The sequence below is a fragment of the Marmota flaviventris genome, chromosome 3 (genome assembly GCF_047511675.1).
Source record: "Marmota flaviventris isolate mMarFla1 chromosome 3, mMarFla1.hap1, whole genome shotgun sequence".
Taxonomy (NCBI): domain Eukaryota; kingdom Metazoa; phylum Chordata; class Mammalia; order Rodentia; family Sciuridae; genus Marmota; species Marmota flaviventris.
The window spans coordinates 7079573-7097813 of NC_092500.1; the positions used below are offsets into that span (position 1 = coordinate 7079573).

At 39.8% G+C, this 18241-nt stretch overlaps 1 protein-coding gene across 1 annotated transcript in view; it reads right to left on the reverse strand.

Annotated features, from left to right (window-relative positions):
* Wbp2nl (WBP2 N-terminal like) overlaps positions 1–16643 on the reverse strand; it is a 40643-nt gene extending 24000 nt beyond the window's left edge. The window contains 1 exon segment of the mRNA XM_071609137.1: positions 16582–16643. Coding sequence (XP_071465238.1) covers positions 16582–16643 — 62 coding nt within the window.
* Positions 16644–18241: the final 1598 nt, after the last annotated feature.

Genomic DNA, 18241 nt, shown 5'->3' on the forward strand with positions numbered 1-18241 from the left:
AACTTAATGAGACCCTGTCTCAAAAATAAATAAATAAATAAGACTGAAGTTGTAGCTCAGTGGTAAGAGTATCCCTGGGTTCAATCCCTGGTCACACATGCACACATACACACACAAAATAAAGATTCAAGAGGTGGAAGTGATGACAAAAAATCCAGAACTTGTTTAATGTTTGAATACAATCCAACTATCTAAATTTTGAATAGCATTTAACTTTCAAAGTAAAAAAAGAGGATGCAGAAAAGCTCAAGATGTGGGCTAGAGATGCTCAGCACTAGTGTTCTTAGTTGGAAAATAAGCAACAGGTGTCTAACTGCTTGTGGAGATGAGCAGCTGTGGGTGAGCGCTGGAAATTGATGACCCAGCAAATGAAACCTGCCGACTCCAGAAACTAGTGAGAATAACAAAGCAAGAGAAGTGGAAAATCCCAATTACTGACACCTGGGATCTTCGTCAAGGGAAAAGGATCGTCCAGGGAGATAAAGGTAAAAGAGGGTCATAGCAGAAGTCTGTACCTGGCAGACAAGCAGCTTAAATCAGTACGTGACCTGGAGCCTAAACAACAAGCTAGATACAGAGAAGACATTTACTGCACCTCAGCAAACTCCCAGAGTACTCCCATCCAGTGGTCATCTTGAGAAGAGCTCTTACGTTAGGGGTTAAACTGCTCTGGGCATCAGAAAACCCAGCACAATCACATGTCAGACTCCCACACACACCTCATTGCCCTGACTGTGTTGGCAGCGGCCACACAACTCAGTGGTGGCTTTCAGTATTCTGACACAAACTTGCTCAGAAGTTTATGCAGTGGAGAGCATAAGCTAGGATGGGGAAGGACAGGGAGGCCATCGTGATTCTATAATCCTGCCCTCTGTGTTGGGAAGCAACACTATTCACGTGTGGTTTCTGGTGGGGGGGCTAGATCTGAAGGCCATGGGGCTGAGGATAGCAAATTGTTCAGCTCTTGCTCACCTGCCCCCACGCCACAGATCCCCACCCCAGCACAGAGCTCAGTGGTTCAATTGCTCCCCTCACCCTCAGAGGCATCCCAGGGCCAACTTGGCCTAGACATTGCCATGCCCCTGCGTATGCAAACTAAAATCTTCCAGAGAGAATACACACCTGGCACAGTCAACATTATCTTAACCTGTTCAACAAGAAACAAGGGGTGCAGCCTGTACTCCATCCCAACTCACTTGGTTAGAGTTGAGAGGACTTGCAAATGCTACCCACTACCCACCTGCCACATACCTGGCATATTCTTACCTTAGAAGAATCCCAGCATTTCCAAAAACACCAAGAGGAGGATTTTTTGATATTTTTCTCCATCTATTCAATCTTTTATTATTATTCTTCATTTCTCATTAATATTTTCCTTATTTTATTTTACCTTTTTTTGGGGGGGAGGCTACCAGGGATTGAACTCAACCACTGAGCCACATCCCCAGCCCTACTTTGTATTTTGTTTAGAGACAGCATCTCACCGAGTTGCTTAGTCTCGCTTTTGCTGGGGCTGGCTTTGAACTTGCAATCCTCCCGCCTCAGCCTCCCGAACTGCCGGTTTTACAGGCATGTGCCACAGTGACTGGCTTACCCTATGTTTTTATTCTTTAGTTGGATTTTTCTCTTCTTTCTCATTTTTCCCTTTTTATTTCTATTCATAATATATATTTTTATTCTTTATTTTTTTTTAGTCCTCTCTTTGTTTTTCCTTCTGGTACTGGGATTGAGCCCAGGGTCTCATGTACATTGGGCAGGTGCTCTGCCTGATTCCCAACTCAGCAGAGAGGAGTTAAGCCCAGTTTTGACCACAACCCAGTCCACTTGAACCCTGGCACACACTTCTACTGAAGGAAAATGGGGGACATAATCTTCCAGCTGTTGACCCATTCCTAGGTAAGCACATATGGGTGAGGCTGAGGTCCAGCTCCTGAGAAGATACCCACAAAACCCCAGCAAAGAGAAAAACTTAACAGTAGATGATACTTCATCTTCACAGTTTCCTTACACAGCCATACCAGGTCAGATGGCAGAGAGATGATAAGTTTGAAGGTGAGAATCATGGAGGGGAGCTGTGATTTCAGCCCTGACCTCCCCCCATGAAGCACCTGGATCTTCACCAGTCTCCAATCTGAAGGTAAGCACTTCAGGCCCTTCAGTGCAACTGGAGCAACCAGCATCTGAATCACTTCTTTTTAAAAAATTATTTATTTGTTCTTTCTAGTTATAAATGACAGTAAAATGTATTTTGACATATCATACACACACAGAGTATGACTTCCCATTTTTATGGTTGTACATGATGTGGAGTTACACTGGCCATGTATTCACATAGGAACATAGGGAAGTGACGTCCAATTCATTCTTTCTTATTTCCATCCCCCACTCGTTCTCTTCATTCCGCTTTGTCTAATCCAGTGAACCTCTATTCTCCCCCGCCCATTCCCTCCTTAATGTGAGTTAGCATCTGCATATCAGAGAGAACATTCAGCTTTTGCTTTTGGGGAATTGGCTTGTTTCACTTACCATAATAGTCTCCAGATACATCCATTTACTGGGAAATGCCATAATTTCATTCTTCTTTATGGCTAAGAAATATTCCATTGTCTGTATGTACCACATTTTATTCATCCATTCATCTGCTGAAGGGCACCTAGGTTGATTCCATACCTAAGTTATTGTGAATTGAGGGGCTATAAACATTGATGTGGTCACATTACTATAGTATGCTGGTTTTAAGTCCTTTGGCTATATGCTGAGGAGTGGTATAACTGGGTCAAATGGTGGTTCCATTCCAAGTTTTCTGAGGAAACTCCATACTGCTTTCCAGAGTGGTTGCACCAATTTGCAGTCCCACCAGCAATGTATGAGTGTAACTTTTCTCCCACATCCTCGCCAACATTTACTGTTACTTGTATTCTCGTTATGGGGGATGGGGGTACCAGGGATTGTACTCAGGGGCACTCATCCACTGAGCCACATCCCCAGCCCTATTTTGTATTTTAAAGAGAGACAGGGTCTCACTAAGTTCCTTAGTGCCTTGCCATAACTGAGTCTGGCTTTGAATTTGCAATCCTCCTGCATCAGCTTCCCAAACCTCTGGGATTTCAGGTGTGCGCCACCATACCCAGCATCACTTGTATTCTTGATAGTTGCCATTCTGACTAGAGTGAGATGGAATCTCAATGTAGTTTTAATTTGCATTTCTCTGGTTGCTAGAGATTTTTTCATATATTTGTTGACCATTCATATTTCTTCTGCTATGAATTGTCCATTCAGTTCCTTTGCCCATTTATGGATTGGTTTATTTGGTTTTGGTGTTAAGTTTTTTGAGTCCTTTTATATCCTGAAGATTAATGCTCTATTTTAGGTGCAGGTGGCAAAGATTTTCTCCCATTCTGTAGGCTCTCTGTTCACATTCTTTTTTCTTTTTAAAAAAAAATATTTATTTTTGAGTTGTAGTTGGACACAATACCTTTGTTTTATTTATTTTTATGTGGTGCTGTGGATCGAACCCAGGGCCTCATACATGCTAGGCGAGAGCTCTACCGCTGAGCCGCAACCCCAGACCCTCTCTTCACATTCTTGCTTCCTTTGCTGTGAAGAAGCTTTTTAGTTTGATACCATCCCATTTATTGATTCTTGATTTTACTTCTTGCTCTTTAGGAGTCTTGTTAAGGAAGTCAGTTCCTAAACCAATGTGATAGAGATTTGGGCCTACTTTTTCTTCTAGTAGGTACAGAGTCTCTGGTCTAATGCCTACATGCTTGATCCACTTTTTGTGCAGGATGAGAGATAGGGGTCTGATTTCATTTTACTACATAGGGATTTTCAGTTTTCCCAGCACCGTTTGTTGAAGACATTATCTTTTCTACAATGGATATTTATGGTACCTTGGTCTAGTATGAAATAACTATATTGGTTTTATCTGTGTCTTCTATTCTATACCATTGTTTTTTATGTCTGTTTTAGTGCCAATACCATGACGTTTTTGTTACTATAACTCTGTAGTATAATTTAAGTTCTGGTATTGTGATGCCTCCTGCTTCACTTTCCTCATTAAGTATTGCTTTGGCTATTTTGGGCCTCTTATTTTTCCAAATGAATCTTTTTAAAATTTTTTTAAAATTTTAGATGGACACAATATCTTTATTTATTTATTTATTATTATGTGGTTTTGAGGATCGAATCCAGTGTCTCACACATGCAAGGCAAGCACTTAACCACTGAGCTACAACCCCAGCCCCCAGCACATTCTTATACATAATGTGAATTAGAAAAAAAAAAAAAAGATCCCAAACTGTGTATATGGTAACATACCAAATATGTTAAACATGTGTATTTATGTAGAAGAGAAAATGAAAGGAAACAAAATAAGATGCAAATAAAAATTAGAAAATAATATTTTGTATTTTATAAATGTTCTATGATTAATTCATTCCTTTCTTTAATTAATTTTGAAACAAGATCTTGTTCTGTTGCACGCTAGGCTTGAATTCGAAATCCTCCTGCCTCAGCCTCCCAAGTAGCTGGAATTACCATGGTGCCCAGTTCCTTGTATTTCTCTTAAAACTAGAGGAGAATAGATTTGAAGAAGGACCACCTGCTACTATAGCAGGTGGAAAGAAAACACCAGTCAGAGGTGCTCATCCTTTTTTTTTGACCTTTCCTCTTTTTATTAAATTATTTATTTATTCTAATTTGTTATACATGATGGCAGAATGCAATTCATTTCATATTACACATATAGAGCACAATTTTTCAAGTCACTGATTGTACACAAAGTATTTTCACACCATTCGTGTCTTTATACATGTACTTAGGGTAATGATGTCTAACTCATTCCACCATCATTCCTACCCCATTACCCCCTCCTTTCCCCTCCCTCCCCTTTGCCCTATCTAAAGTTCCTCCATTCCTCCCATGCTCCCTGCGCCCCCATCACCATTATGAGTTAGCATCCTCATATAAAAGAAAACATTTGGCCTTTGTTTGGGGGGGATTGGCTTGCTCCACTTAGCATTATATTCTCAAACTTCATCCATTTACCTCAAATGCCATGATTTTATTCTCTTTTAATGCTGAGGAATGTTCCATTGTGTATATATACCAAAGTTTCCCTATCCATTCATCTACTGAAGAGCATCTAGGTTGGTTCCATAATTTAGCTATTGTGAATTGTGCCGCTATAAACATTGATATGGCTGTGTCCCTCTAATATGTTGTTTTTAAGTCCTAGAGTATAAACGGAGGAGTGGTATAGCTGGGTCAAATGGTGGTTCCATTCCAAGTTTTCCAAGGAATCTCCATACTGCTTTCCCTATTGGCTGCACCAATTTGCAGTCCCACCAGCAATGTATGAGTGTGCCTTTTCCCCCACATCCTCGCCAACACTTATTGTTGTTTGTACTCTTAATAGCTGCCATTCTGATTAGAGTGAGGTGAAATCTTAGAGTAGTTTTGATTTGCATTTCTCTAATTGCTAGAGATGTTGAACATTTTTTTCATATATGTTTGTTGATTGATTGTATACCAAATGAATTTCATGACTGCTTTTTTATTTCTATGAAGAATGTCATTGGAATTTTAATAGGAATTGCATTAAATCTGTATAGCGCTTTTGTAGTATGGCATTTTGACAATATTAATTCTGCCTATCTAAGAACATGGGAGATCTTTCCATTTTCTGAGGTCTTCTCCAATTTCTTTCTTTAGTGTTCTGTAGTTTTCATTGCAGAGATCTTTCACCTCTTCTGTTAGATTGATTCCCAAATATTTTCTTTGAGGTTATTGTGAATGTGGTAGTTTTCCTAATTTCTCTTTCAGTTGATTCATCACTGATATATAGGAATGCAATTGATTTATAAATGTTATTTTTGTATCCTGCTACTTTGCTGAATTCATTTATGAGTTCTAGAAGTTTTCTGATTGAGTTTTTATGTCTTCTAAATATAGAATCATGTTATCAGCAAATAGGGATAGTTTGATTTCGTCTTTTCATATTTGTACCCTTTAATTTATTTTTTCTATCTGATTGCTCTGGCTAGAGTTTCAAGGACTATGTTGAATAGAAATGGTGAAAAAGATCAGCCTTGTCTTGTTCCAGTTTTTAGAGGCAATGCTTTCAATTGTTCTCCATTTAGAATGATGTTGGCCTTGGGTTTAACATATATAGCTTTTAGAATGTTGAGGTCTGTTCCTACTATCCTTAGTTTTTCTAGTGTTTTGAACATGAATGGATGCTATATTTTGTCAAATGCCTTTTTCTTTTTTTTTTTTTTTTTTTGATATTTTAATTTTATTTTTCTTCTCTACAGTTCTTTTTAATTTTTATTGTTGGTTGTTCAAAACATTACATAGTTCTTGATATATCATATTTCACACTTTGATTCAAGTGGGTTATGAACTCCCATTTTTACCCCGTATACAGATTGCAGAATCACATCAGTTACACATCCATTGATTTACATATTGCCATACTAGTGTCTGTTGTGTTCTGCTGCCTTTCCTATCCTCTACTATCCCCCCTCCCCTCCCCTCCCCTCCCCTTTCTCTCTCTACCCCCTCTACTGTCATTCATTTCTCCCCCTTGTATTATTTTTCCCTTTCCCCTCACTTCCTCTTGTATGTTCTTTTGTATAACCCTGAGGGTCTCCTTCCATTTCCATGCAATTTCCCTTCTCTCTCCCTTTCCCTCCCACCTCTCATCCCTGTTTAATGTTAATCTTCTTCTCATGCTCTTCGTCCCTACTCTGTTCTTAGTTACTCTCCTTATATCAAAGAAGATATTTGGCATTTGTTTTTTAGGGATTGGCTAGCTTCACTTAGCATAATCTGCTCTAATGCATCCATTTCCCTGCAAATTCTATGATTTTGTCATTTTTTAATGCAGAGTAATACTCCATTGTGTATAAATGCCACATTTTTTTTATCCATTCGTCTATTGAAGGGCATCTAGGTTGGTTCCACAGTCTTGCTATTGTGAATTGTGCTGCTATGAACATCGATGTAGCAGTGTCCCTGTAGCATGCTCTTTTTAGGTCTTTAGGGAATAGACCGAGAAGGGGAATAGCTGGGTCAAATGGTGGTTCCATTCCCAGCTTTCCAAGAAATCTCCATACTGCTTTCCAAATTGGCTGCACCAATTTACAGTCCTACCAGCAATGTACAAGTGTACCCTTTTCCCCACATCCTCGCCAGCACTTGTTGTTGTTTGACTTCATAATGGCTGCCAATCTTATTGGAGTGAGATGGTATCTTAGGGTGGTTTTGATTTGCATTTCTCTGACTGCTAGAGATGGTGAGCATTTTTTCATGTACTTGTTGATTGATTGTATGTCCTCCTCTGAGAAGTGTCTGTTCAGGTCCTTGGCCCATTTGTTGATTGGGTTATTTGTTATCTTATTGTCTAATTTTTTGAGTTCTTTGTATACTCTGGATTTTAGGGCTCTATCTGAAGTGTGAGGAGTAAAGATTTGTTCCCAGGATGTAGGCTCCCTATTTATCTCTCTTATTGTTTCTTTTGCTGAGAAAAAACTTTTTAGTTTGAGTAAGTCCCATTTGTTGATTCTAGTTATTAACTCTTGTGCTATGGGTGTCCTATTGAGGAATTTGGAGCCCGACCCCACAGTATGTAGATCGTAGCCAACTTTTTCTTCTATCAGACGCCGTGTCTCTGATTTGATATCAAGCTCCTTGATCCATTTTGAGTTAACTTTTGTGCATGGCGAGAGAAAGGGATTCAGTTTCATTTTGTTGCATATGGATTTCCAGTTTTCCCAGCACCATTTGTTGAAGATGCTATCCTTCCTCCATTGCATGCTTTTAGCCCCTTTATCAAATATAAGATAGTTGTAGTTTTGTGGATTGGTTTCTGTGTCCTCTATTCTGTACCATTGGTCCACCCGCCTGTTTTGGTACCGGTACCATGCTGTTTTTGTTACTATTGCTCTGTAGTATAGTTTGAAGTCTGGTATCGCTATACCGCCTGATTCACACTTCCTGCTTAGCATTGTTTTTGCTATTCTGGGTCTTTTATTTTTCCATATGAATTTCATGATTGCTTTCTCTATTTCTACAAGAAATGCTGTTGGGATTTTGATTGGCATTGCATTAAACCTATAGAGAACTTTTGGTAATATCGCCATCAAATGCCTTTTTTCTGAATCTATTGAGATAATCATGTGACTCTTGTCTTTAAGTCTACTGATGTGATGAATTACGATTTTTTTATTTCAAAATATTGAGCCAACCTTGCATCTCTGGGATGAACCCCACTTGATCATGGTGAACTATCTTTTTAATATGCTTACAATTTGCCAGTATTTTATTAAGAATTTTTGTATCTATGTTCATCAGGGATATTGGTCTTAAGTTTTCTTTCCTTGATGTATCTTTGTCTGATTTTGTCTGAAAGTGATATTAGCTTCATAGAATGAATATGGAAGGGTTCCCTCCTTTTCTATTTCATGGAATAATTTGAGGAAGATTAGAACTATTTCTTTTTTGAAGGTCTAGTAGAACTCAGCTGAGAACCCATCTGATACTGGGTGTTTTTAATGGTCGGCTTTTGATGATGTTTTCAATTTTATTACTTGAAATTGATCTGTTTAAATTTTCTATGTCCTCCTGATTCAATCTGGGTAGGTCATATGTCTCTAGAAATTTGTCAATATTTGTCAAATTTGCCAAATGTGTTCAAGATTTTCTTGAATGTCGAATATTAAATTCCAGTAAAGTCCCCCTCGGCCCTTTTTCTTTTTGTTCACCCTCCTTGCTGAGAAACTGCCTAACTGCTTTCTTGGTTTCACGCCACAGAGCAGCCAGGAAAGCGACCTTCTCTATACTGCCATCTTTTTTTTTTTTTTTTTTTTTTTTTTTTTTTTAGTACCAAGGATTGAAACCAGGGACACTTAACCACTGAGCCACATCCCCATCCCTTTTTGTACTTTATTTAGAGACAAGGTCTCACTGAGTTGCTGTGAACTCACAATCCTATTTCAGCCTTCCAAGCTGGGATTACAGATTTGTGTCACCATCCTGAGTTATACCACCATCTTGAACTTCCTCTGAATCACTTTCAAATAACAGGGAGGGCCAGGTGTGATGGGCCCTGTGGAGGGCCAGGCATGATGGCACACTTCTGTAATCCCAGCCTGGGGAGGCTGAGACAGGAGGATTGAAAGTTCAAAGACAGCCTTAGCAACAGAACTCAGTGAGACCCTGTCTCTAAATAAAATATAAAATAGGGCTGGAGATGTGGCTCGGTGGTCAAGTACTCCGAGTTCAATCCCAGGTACAAAAAAAAATAGTGCCTATGGAAATCCCCAAGTCCTGATAAGGACTACCACTTCCATAATGGGAGTAACCACAGAAGGCACATCCCACATACTCTGCTGCCTACAGCACATCTACCTGAAGTACATGAGTTTCCCCTATCTTGCAAGACTTGCAGAGGAAGTAGGTTACCCTAATACAGTACACTCCAAGCCCAAACTCATAAATCACAACCAAAAAAGGTTATTACACCATGGAGTCCAGTTGAAAATGAACTCAACATTACACAACAAACCAACACCCCAAGTCACATCAGCATTATAAAGCCACATAAGGCCACCACTAAAAGAAGAGAGATTCTTCCAAAAGATATATAAATCCCAACATAGAAACACAAGAAATATGAAAAAACAAGATAATATTTCACCTCTTAAAGTTCACAACTCCATAGTAACAAATTCCAAAGATAACAAAATGTATAAAATGTCACCCAAAGAATTCAAAAGATTGATTTTTTTAAAGTTCAATGAAGTCCAAGAAATTGAAAAAATACAGTTTTATGAATGAAGGAACCAATATAGTATATGAATGAGCAATTCAATAGAGATAGGGATTTTGAAAAGAAACAAACAGAAACCTTGGAAATAAAAAGCTCAAGGTCAAATTAAAAAATCAGTTGAAAGCCTCAACAGCTGACTAGTTCAAGCAGAAGAAAGAGTATCAGAGCTTGATGATGACTCTGCCAATACAGTACTTTCAGACAACAATGAAGAAAAGAAAATGAAGAATGAAGAGAGCATGCAAGATATCTGGGACATCATTAAAAGACCAAACACCTAAATAATCATCATACAGAAGAAGAAGAATGACATGCTGAGAACATACAAAACTTATTCAGTGAAACAATAGCAGAAAAGTTCCCAAATCCTAGAAAAGGCCAGACAACCAGCACAGGAGGTATTCAGAACCAAATAGAAAGAAAAGAACCTCTCCATAACATATTATATAGTTAAAATGCCCAAAGTACAGAACAAAGGAAAATATTAAAGTCTCAAGAGAGAATCATCAAGTCATTTAAAGGCAAACTTATAAACTAATAGCATATTTCTCAACAAAAACTCTAATGACCCAGAAGGCATATTTTAAGTACCCCCCCAAAAAGTGCCAACCAAGATTACTATAACCAGCAAGATAATTCTTCAGAATTGAAGAAGAAATAGAGACCTTCCAGATAAGCATAAATTAAGGGAATTCATGACCACTAGATCAGCTTTAGAGAAAATTCTTAAAGGAGTTCTACACCCAGAGGAAGTAGTAAGACAAACATAATCAAGAGAGCATGTGAAAGAATAAATCCCTCTAAAAGGGTAAAAATACAGATGAAAAATAGGCAAGAATCAAACATTATCAATACAGTACACCATCAGATTTCTAAAATGAGTAAGTCAGTAAGAAATGAACACTGAATATTCAAAACAACAAGAAGAAAAGCAACAAAATAACAACAACAAGCACATACCTTTTAATTATAACTATGTAAGAAAATGGTCTTAATTCTCCAATTAAAAGACAGACTGGCTGAGTGAATTAAAAAACAAAACCCAAAAATATGCTACAAACAAGGAACTCGGGCTCAGGTTGTGGCTCAGAGGTAGAGTGCTCACCTAGCATGCGTGAGACACTCGGTTCGATCCTCAGCACCACATGAAAATAAAATATATTGTGTCCACCCATAACTAAAAAATAAATATTGAAAAAAAACAAGGAATTCACCTCACCTGCAAAGACATATATAGACTTAAATGAAAGGTTGAAGAAAGATATTCAAAGCAAATGGAATCTAAAAACAAGCAGAAATACCTATACTTGTTTGCCAAAATAGAGTTTAAGACAAAAGAATCAGTTAAAAAAGGACAAAAAAAGTAACTATATATTGATCAAGGGAACAATACATCAAGAAGACATAAGAGTTATAAGTATATATGTACCAAATATTGGAGCAACCAGTTTTATAAAACACTACTAGACATAAGGGGTGAGATAGATCCTACTATAACAGTGGGTGACTTCAATACCCCACTCTCACCAATAGATATATCATCCAGATTCCTCCAAAAAAAGAGAAATTTCAGAGTTAAATTACACTACAGATCAAATGAACAGACATCTACAGTCCATCCAACAGCTGCAGAATATACATACATTTTTAAAAATAAATAGCATAATGATGTATCTCAAGGTCTAAGGGAAAAAATGAACAAGACAGGTGTGGTGGTACATGCCTGTGACACCAGCTAAGGAGGCTGAGGCAGGAAGCTCACAAGTTCATGTGCAAATTAGTAAGACCCTGTCTCCAAAAAAAATTTTTTAAGGGTCAGGGATGTAGCTCAGAGGTAGAACACTTGCCTAGCATGTGTTAGGCCCTGGGTTTGATCTCTAATATTAAAACAACAATAACAGAAAAAAACAGTAAAAGAAGAAAGAAAAGAAAAAAATCAGTACAAGGAAAGAAGCAATAAACATCAGAGTAATAATAAATGATATATATAGTCTAAAAGAACAGTACAAAGGATCAATGAAACTAAGAGTTAGTTCTTTGAAAAGACAAACAAATTAACAAATCTTTAACTAAACTAACCGAGAGAGAGAGAGAGAGAGAGAGACCCAAATAAATAAAATTAGAGGCGAAAATAAAAAGACTTTATAACAGATACACTGAAATACAAATGACCATGGGGAATATTTTTTAAGGCCATATGCAAATAAATTGGAAGATCTAAAGAAATGACAAATTTCTGGACTCATATTACATAACAAAATTGAATAAAGAGGATATAAAAATCCTAAATAGATCAAGAGCAAGCAAGTATACTGAAAGAGTAATAAGAAGTTTCCCAACAAAAAAACCTAGGACCAGATCGATTCATAGCTGAATTTTATCAGACTTAAAGATTGAAACCAATGTTTCTAAAACTATTCCATAAAATAGAAAGTGAAGGAATCCTTTCAAACTCATTCATAAAGCAAGTACTATCCTGCTACCAAAAGCGACAAGGACACAACAACAAAAGAAAATGACAGACCAACATCCCTGATGAACACAGACACAAAACTCTTGCAAATTGAATTTCAAAAGCACAATAAAAAGAGCATAGACCATGATCAAATTGATTTCATTCCAGGGATGCAAGAATGGTTCAATACATGCAGATCAATAAATGTAAACAGTACAAAGACAGAATGAAGGATAAAAGGCACACGATCATTTCAGATGCAGAAGAAGTCTTTGATAAAATTCAACATTCCTTCATGAAAAAAATTCTCTGATTAAATTATATATAGAAAGGTCATATCTCTATATAATAAAGGCTATATAGTACAAGCCCCTAGCCAACATCATACTGAATGGGGAAAAATGAAGCATTTCTTCTAAGATTAGCAACAAGACAAAGGTGTCCACTGTCTCCACTTTCATTCAATAAACTAGAAATTCTAGCCAGAGCAGTCAGGAAAGAAAAAGAAATAAAAGACATATAATTAAGGAGAAAGTAAAAGAAATCCTAAAAACTTTTAGAAATAATAGACTAATTCAATAAAGTACAGAATATAAAATCAACATAAAAAAATCAGTAGTTTTTTTAATACACTAGTAATGAACTAAGAAAGAAATCAGGAAAGATATCCCACTCACAGAAACAGGAGATGGAAGAAGAGGAGGAGTGTTGTGGTTTGGATAGGTAGTATTCCCCAAAAATCTCACTTGAGACAATGAAAGAACGTTCAGATGTATGATGATTAGATTATAAGAGTTGGAACCTAATCAGTGGATTAATTAACTGATATGAATCAACTAGGTGGTGACCACAGGCAGGTAGGGTGTGGCTGGAGGAGGTAGCGGACTGGGAACATGCCTTTGGGAGTTTTACATTTTGTCCCTGTGAGCAAAGCACCCCCCTCCTTCCTCATTGCCATGTTGTGAGCTGCCTTCCTCCTCCATACCCTTCCACCATAATGTTCTGACTCACCTCTGGGTCAAAGCAATGAAGTCAGCTACTAATAGACCAAGACCTCCAAAACCATGAACCCCAAATAATTTTGCCCTCCTCTGTTTTTCTCATCAGATCTTTTGGTCACAGCCAGAAAAGACTGACTAAAACAGACATTGATACCAAGCATAGGATCTTGCTGTCTAACCTCACCATGTAGTTCAGAAGCTTTGGGACCTTTTGGAATTTGAGGGAGGCGTTTTGACAAGTTTAGAGATGCAAGCTGGAAAAGCTTGCTTTATTAATGGGTGATTCTGGTGAGAGCTTAGAAGACCAGAATGGCCATAATACTGTGGACAGTAAAGACGAGGCTCATGAGGCTTTAGAAGAGGATGACTCTCCTAGAAATTGGACTAGAAGCCATTCATATATGTTCTGTCAAAGAAGTTGTCTACATTTTACTCATGTCCTGAGACTCTCTGTGAGTCTAAATTTAAAGATGATGGACTAATTAATCTGTCAGAGGAAATTTCAAGGCAGCACAGCATTGAAATATTGGCATGGATATTGCTGGCAGCTTTAGCCAGGTTTACTGTGACAATCAGAAGAAGAAAGCAGAACTTTGAAAAACTTGGAGTTTGGCCAGAAAACACAAGTAAAACTGGGATAAGGAAGTTGTGGTTATTAAAGACATTACAGCCACTAAAAAGATGTTAAATACTTTACCCAGAGACAACAGAAAAGCTGACTGAGGGCATCTCAGGAATTGACAAGAACACACCCATCTTAGTCTCAAGGATGTAAAAGTAAAGATTCCTGTGAGAAGGGACCATGGAGGCACCCTGCTTTTCACTGCTCAGCCATCCAAGCACTCAAGGCTACTGCAGCCATAGTCTTAGAAAGCTTGGCTACACTTGAGATGGTGGCAGACCTTGGCATCAACCACATGGTGGTGGTTCTGCAGAAATGCAGGATGCTGGAGTACGGGAGTCATGGAGGCTTCCACCAAGCTTTCAAACGAAAGCCTGGGAGGGCAGGCAAAGTGGAGCAGGGTTAGAGTCTCTTCAGGCTACCCCTGAGCAGATGACGGATGAAGATGGGAGAAGGAAGCTAAAGTTCCAGCACCGTGGAACACCTGCTGAGGAAAACTGCAGGAATCAAGCAGAAACAAGCCAACAGAGAGGCCACCTGGACTGCAACTGGCAAAGGCCGAGGGGCAAGGCTACACAAGCCCTTTGAGAACATTACAATGCCGTGTGCTCAAGACGTTGAACATGGAGCTACAGGACTTGTTTGCCTAGCTAGATTTTGTTCTTGCTTTGGTCCCATCCCTGCTTTCTTTGACCCTATTTCTCCCTTATAAAATAGAAATGCTTATTCTGTGCCATTATATATTAGATATATGTAACCTGCTTTTGATCTTGGCTCACAGTCAAGAGTTTGCCTTGAGTCTCAGATGAGATTTTGGACTTGGACTCTGGATAATGCTGGAACTGTTAAGATTATGACGACTCTTGGAAATGGATTAAATGTATTTTGCATTGTGAGATGGGCATGAGCTATTAGGGGACAGGGACAGAAGGTTATGGTTTGGATATGTGGTGTCCCCCAAATCTCATGTGTGAGACAATGCAAGAATGGCATTCAGAGGTGAAATGATTATGAAAGTTGTAACCTACCTGGTGGATGAATCCATTAACATGGATTAACTGAGTAACTATAAGTTGGAAGGGTGTGGTTGGAGGACATAGGTCACTGGGGTGTGTCTCTGGGTTTTATATTTTGTCCCTATGAGCAAAGCTCTCTCTGTCTCTGCTGCCTCTGGTACTATGTCGTGATTTGCTTCCTTCCACCACTATTCAGTCTTGATGTTCTGCCTCACCTTGGGCTCAGAGCAACAGCATCACCCATCTGTGGACTGAGACCTCTGAAACCATGAGCTGCAAATAAACTTTTCCTCCTCATTTTATTCTTGCCAGGTCTTTTGGTCACAGCAGAGAAAAAAAAAACTGACTAAAACAAGGAGGAACCCCCACCACCTAGGAATAAACCTAAGGATGTGAAAAAACTCTACTGACATTCCTCACAGAGCTAGGGGGAAAAAAATCCAAAATTCACATGGAAACACAAAAGACCCCCCAAATAGCCACGGTAATCCTGAGCAAAAAGCAATGCTGGAGGCAACACAATTTCTGATTTCAACAAATATCTATACTACCTAAAGGGATCTACAGATTTAATGTAATTCCCATCAAAATCAAAGCACTTTTTGCACAAACAGAAAAATTCATCCTAAAATTCATATGGAATCCCAAGGGACCCCAAATAACTAAATGATATTGAAAAAGAAAAGAGGTGGAAGATCTACACTCCCTGATTCCAAAACTTATTACAGTAATAAAAACAGTGTGGCACTGATACAAAGATAAACAGATCAATGGAACAGAATGGAGTCCACAAACAAACCTTCACATATACTGTCAAGAGATTATCCACAAAGGTGCCAAGACCACTCTATAGGAAAAAGACAGTCTCTCCTTTTTTTTTTTTTAAATATACTTTTTAGTTGTCGATGGACCTTTATTTTATTTATTTATATGCAGTGCTGAGGAATAAACCTAGTGCCTTACACGTGCTAGGCAAGTTCTCTACCACTGAGCTACACCTCCAGCCCCCAAAGACAGTCTCTGACAGTCTCTTCTACAGATGAGGCTTTGTGGGAAACACAAATGGCCAACAAGCAGATGCAAAGGTTCTGGGGCTGGGATGAGCTCAGGACCTCAGCGGTGGTGCTCTTGCCTAGCATGCGTGAAGCCCGGGATTCGGTCCCTAGTACCCCAGAAAACAAAAAGGTCATCCCTGGAGCGGACAAATGGGAAATGAAGGCAAATCGGCGCAGAGAAAGGAGCCCATAATTCAGAACTGCTGGGCTGGGAGACAGACACGACCCAGCAAAGCCGGTGGGTGGAATGGGGAGTGGGCGCCTCGGTCTTGCGAGTCTGGCAGGGCCGGCTCCTCCCTGCTCAGAGGCCGCGGGTGCATCCCCACAGCGCCCTATGGGCGAGCCCGGGGACACCAAGCGCCTGCGAGGACAGACACAGGCGCTCCCTTCACACGCGGGAGACCACGAGCTCCGGCCGCGACCCTCCCTCAGGGAACACCAGAGGGTGCGCTCCTCACACCCCGGGCAGAGCCGTGAGTGACAATCCCAAAAACGGCGGGAAGGCCCGTGATTCGCTGAAAGCTGGCGATCCAGCAGGTCTAAACCTCATTCGTCCCCTCCCTTCTCTGACGGCAGCCCCCGTGTCCCCTCCGGCACCTTTCACCAACAGGAATGATGGCCCCACGGCGGTTCTCGGTGTGGCTCTGGTTCACCGCCATCTTGCTCCAGGCCCCCTCCCGCCGCCCCTACAGATGGAAAGGGGCGGGGCCTGGGACAAGCTGTGGGGCGGAGCCTGAGGGGGAGGGCGGAGATTATGGCGCAAAGACCGAAAAGGGCAGGGCGAGATGTCAGGTCACGTGGTGGGGCGTGGTCATGTGCTGGGCGTGGTCAGCGTTGCCTTGGCCCGGGAGAAGGGGAGGGGCCAGGGGATTTGCTCCGCCCCCAGAGCGCGGAGGGCAAGAGTGATAGGTGAGTGATCTCTCCTAAGAGGTTGCAGAATGGCTGTTCCCCTGACCACGCTTAAGATAGACTTGGGTTGGTCCTTCCAGGAATGGAAATTAAAAGCAGCCATCCCCAGAACATCAGCCAGGATGACCCCCAGCCTTCCCTGGCTGTAGCCTTTCCCAGAAAAGGGTCTGGAACTATTCCTCTCCTTTCCTGAGAACCGCAGAACTGTCTTCCATCTGAAAAGTCTTGGAATCAGAGCTGAATGTCTTGTGAGATGGCATCCAGGAAAGAGCAGGTGATATGAGTCAGGACGTGGAAGGGGAATTTTGAGCCTTGAGTCAAGAGAGCCTTTATGGGTCATCCTTCATATGGCCATGCCTCCTTCAAAGGTGTTTGTGAGGATCCGAGGGTAACACTGTACCATAATTGCTGTGAGGAGTAGAATGTTGCACATATTCTTATTTCCTTTAAACTTCACAAACAGCACCAGAGCTCTTCAAATAAATTTTTTTTAAATGATGTTATTATATTTTTATATCCTTATTTTATTCATTTATATTTATGTGGTGCTGAGGATCAAATTCAGTGCTTCCCGCATGCTAGGCAAGTGCTCTACCACTGAACTACGTACGGCCCCAGCCCCAAATAAACATCTTCTTGACCACTGTATTTTATTAAATTTAAAATGCTATCAAGTATAAAACACATCAATTATTAACATGCCAGGGAGGAAAAAAGTTGCCAGATAAACTGACACACCATCGGTTGTAGGGCATATCCTGATTTCAGGAAAAAAAAATATTTTTTAAAGTATGACTTAGTAGAACAAATAAAATACAATAAGGATGGTGAGGAACGGTAGAATAAGCATTGAGATAGTCTTTACCCTACCATGGTAACTAACTGCAACCTTGGGCTTTAGTCCAGGATTATGTTCTCTGTACTTGTTTCCATATCTGTATGATGGCACTGAGCTTTTAGATTTCCTTTAGCTGTGGTATTTGATTTCCACTAAACTTCTCTGTCACTCAAATCTCAGTGTTGTGTTGCCACTCTGCTTCCCACCCTCATCATTTTACTTGAATGATTCCAAGAGTCTGACTTGTCTTCCTCAGACTCTGACCCCACCCCAAACCACTTCCCACCATTTATCTATACCTGGAAACTTTTTAATTGAGGTCCCAGACATAATTGCATACAACTGTTACTTTTAAACTCAAAGAAATAAGACACAGGTGAGAGTTGTGTTTGCTTGCTATAAGAGTGGGTACCTCAAAGACTGGAAGGATTTGATTTAAGTACAAGAAAGACATAAACTATTGCTTAAGTTTAAATTCTTAACTCAAAACATTCCCTGGATAATAGGGAG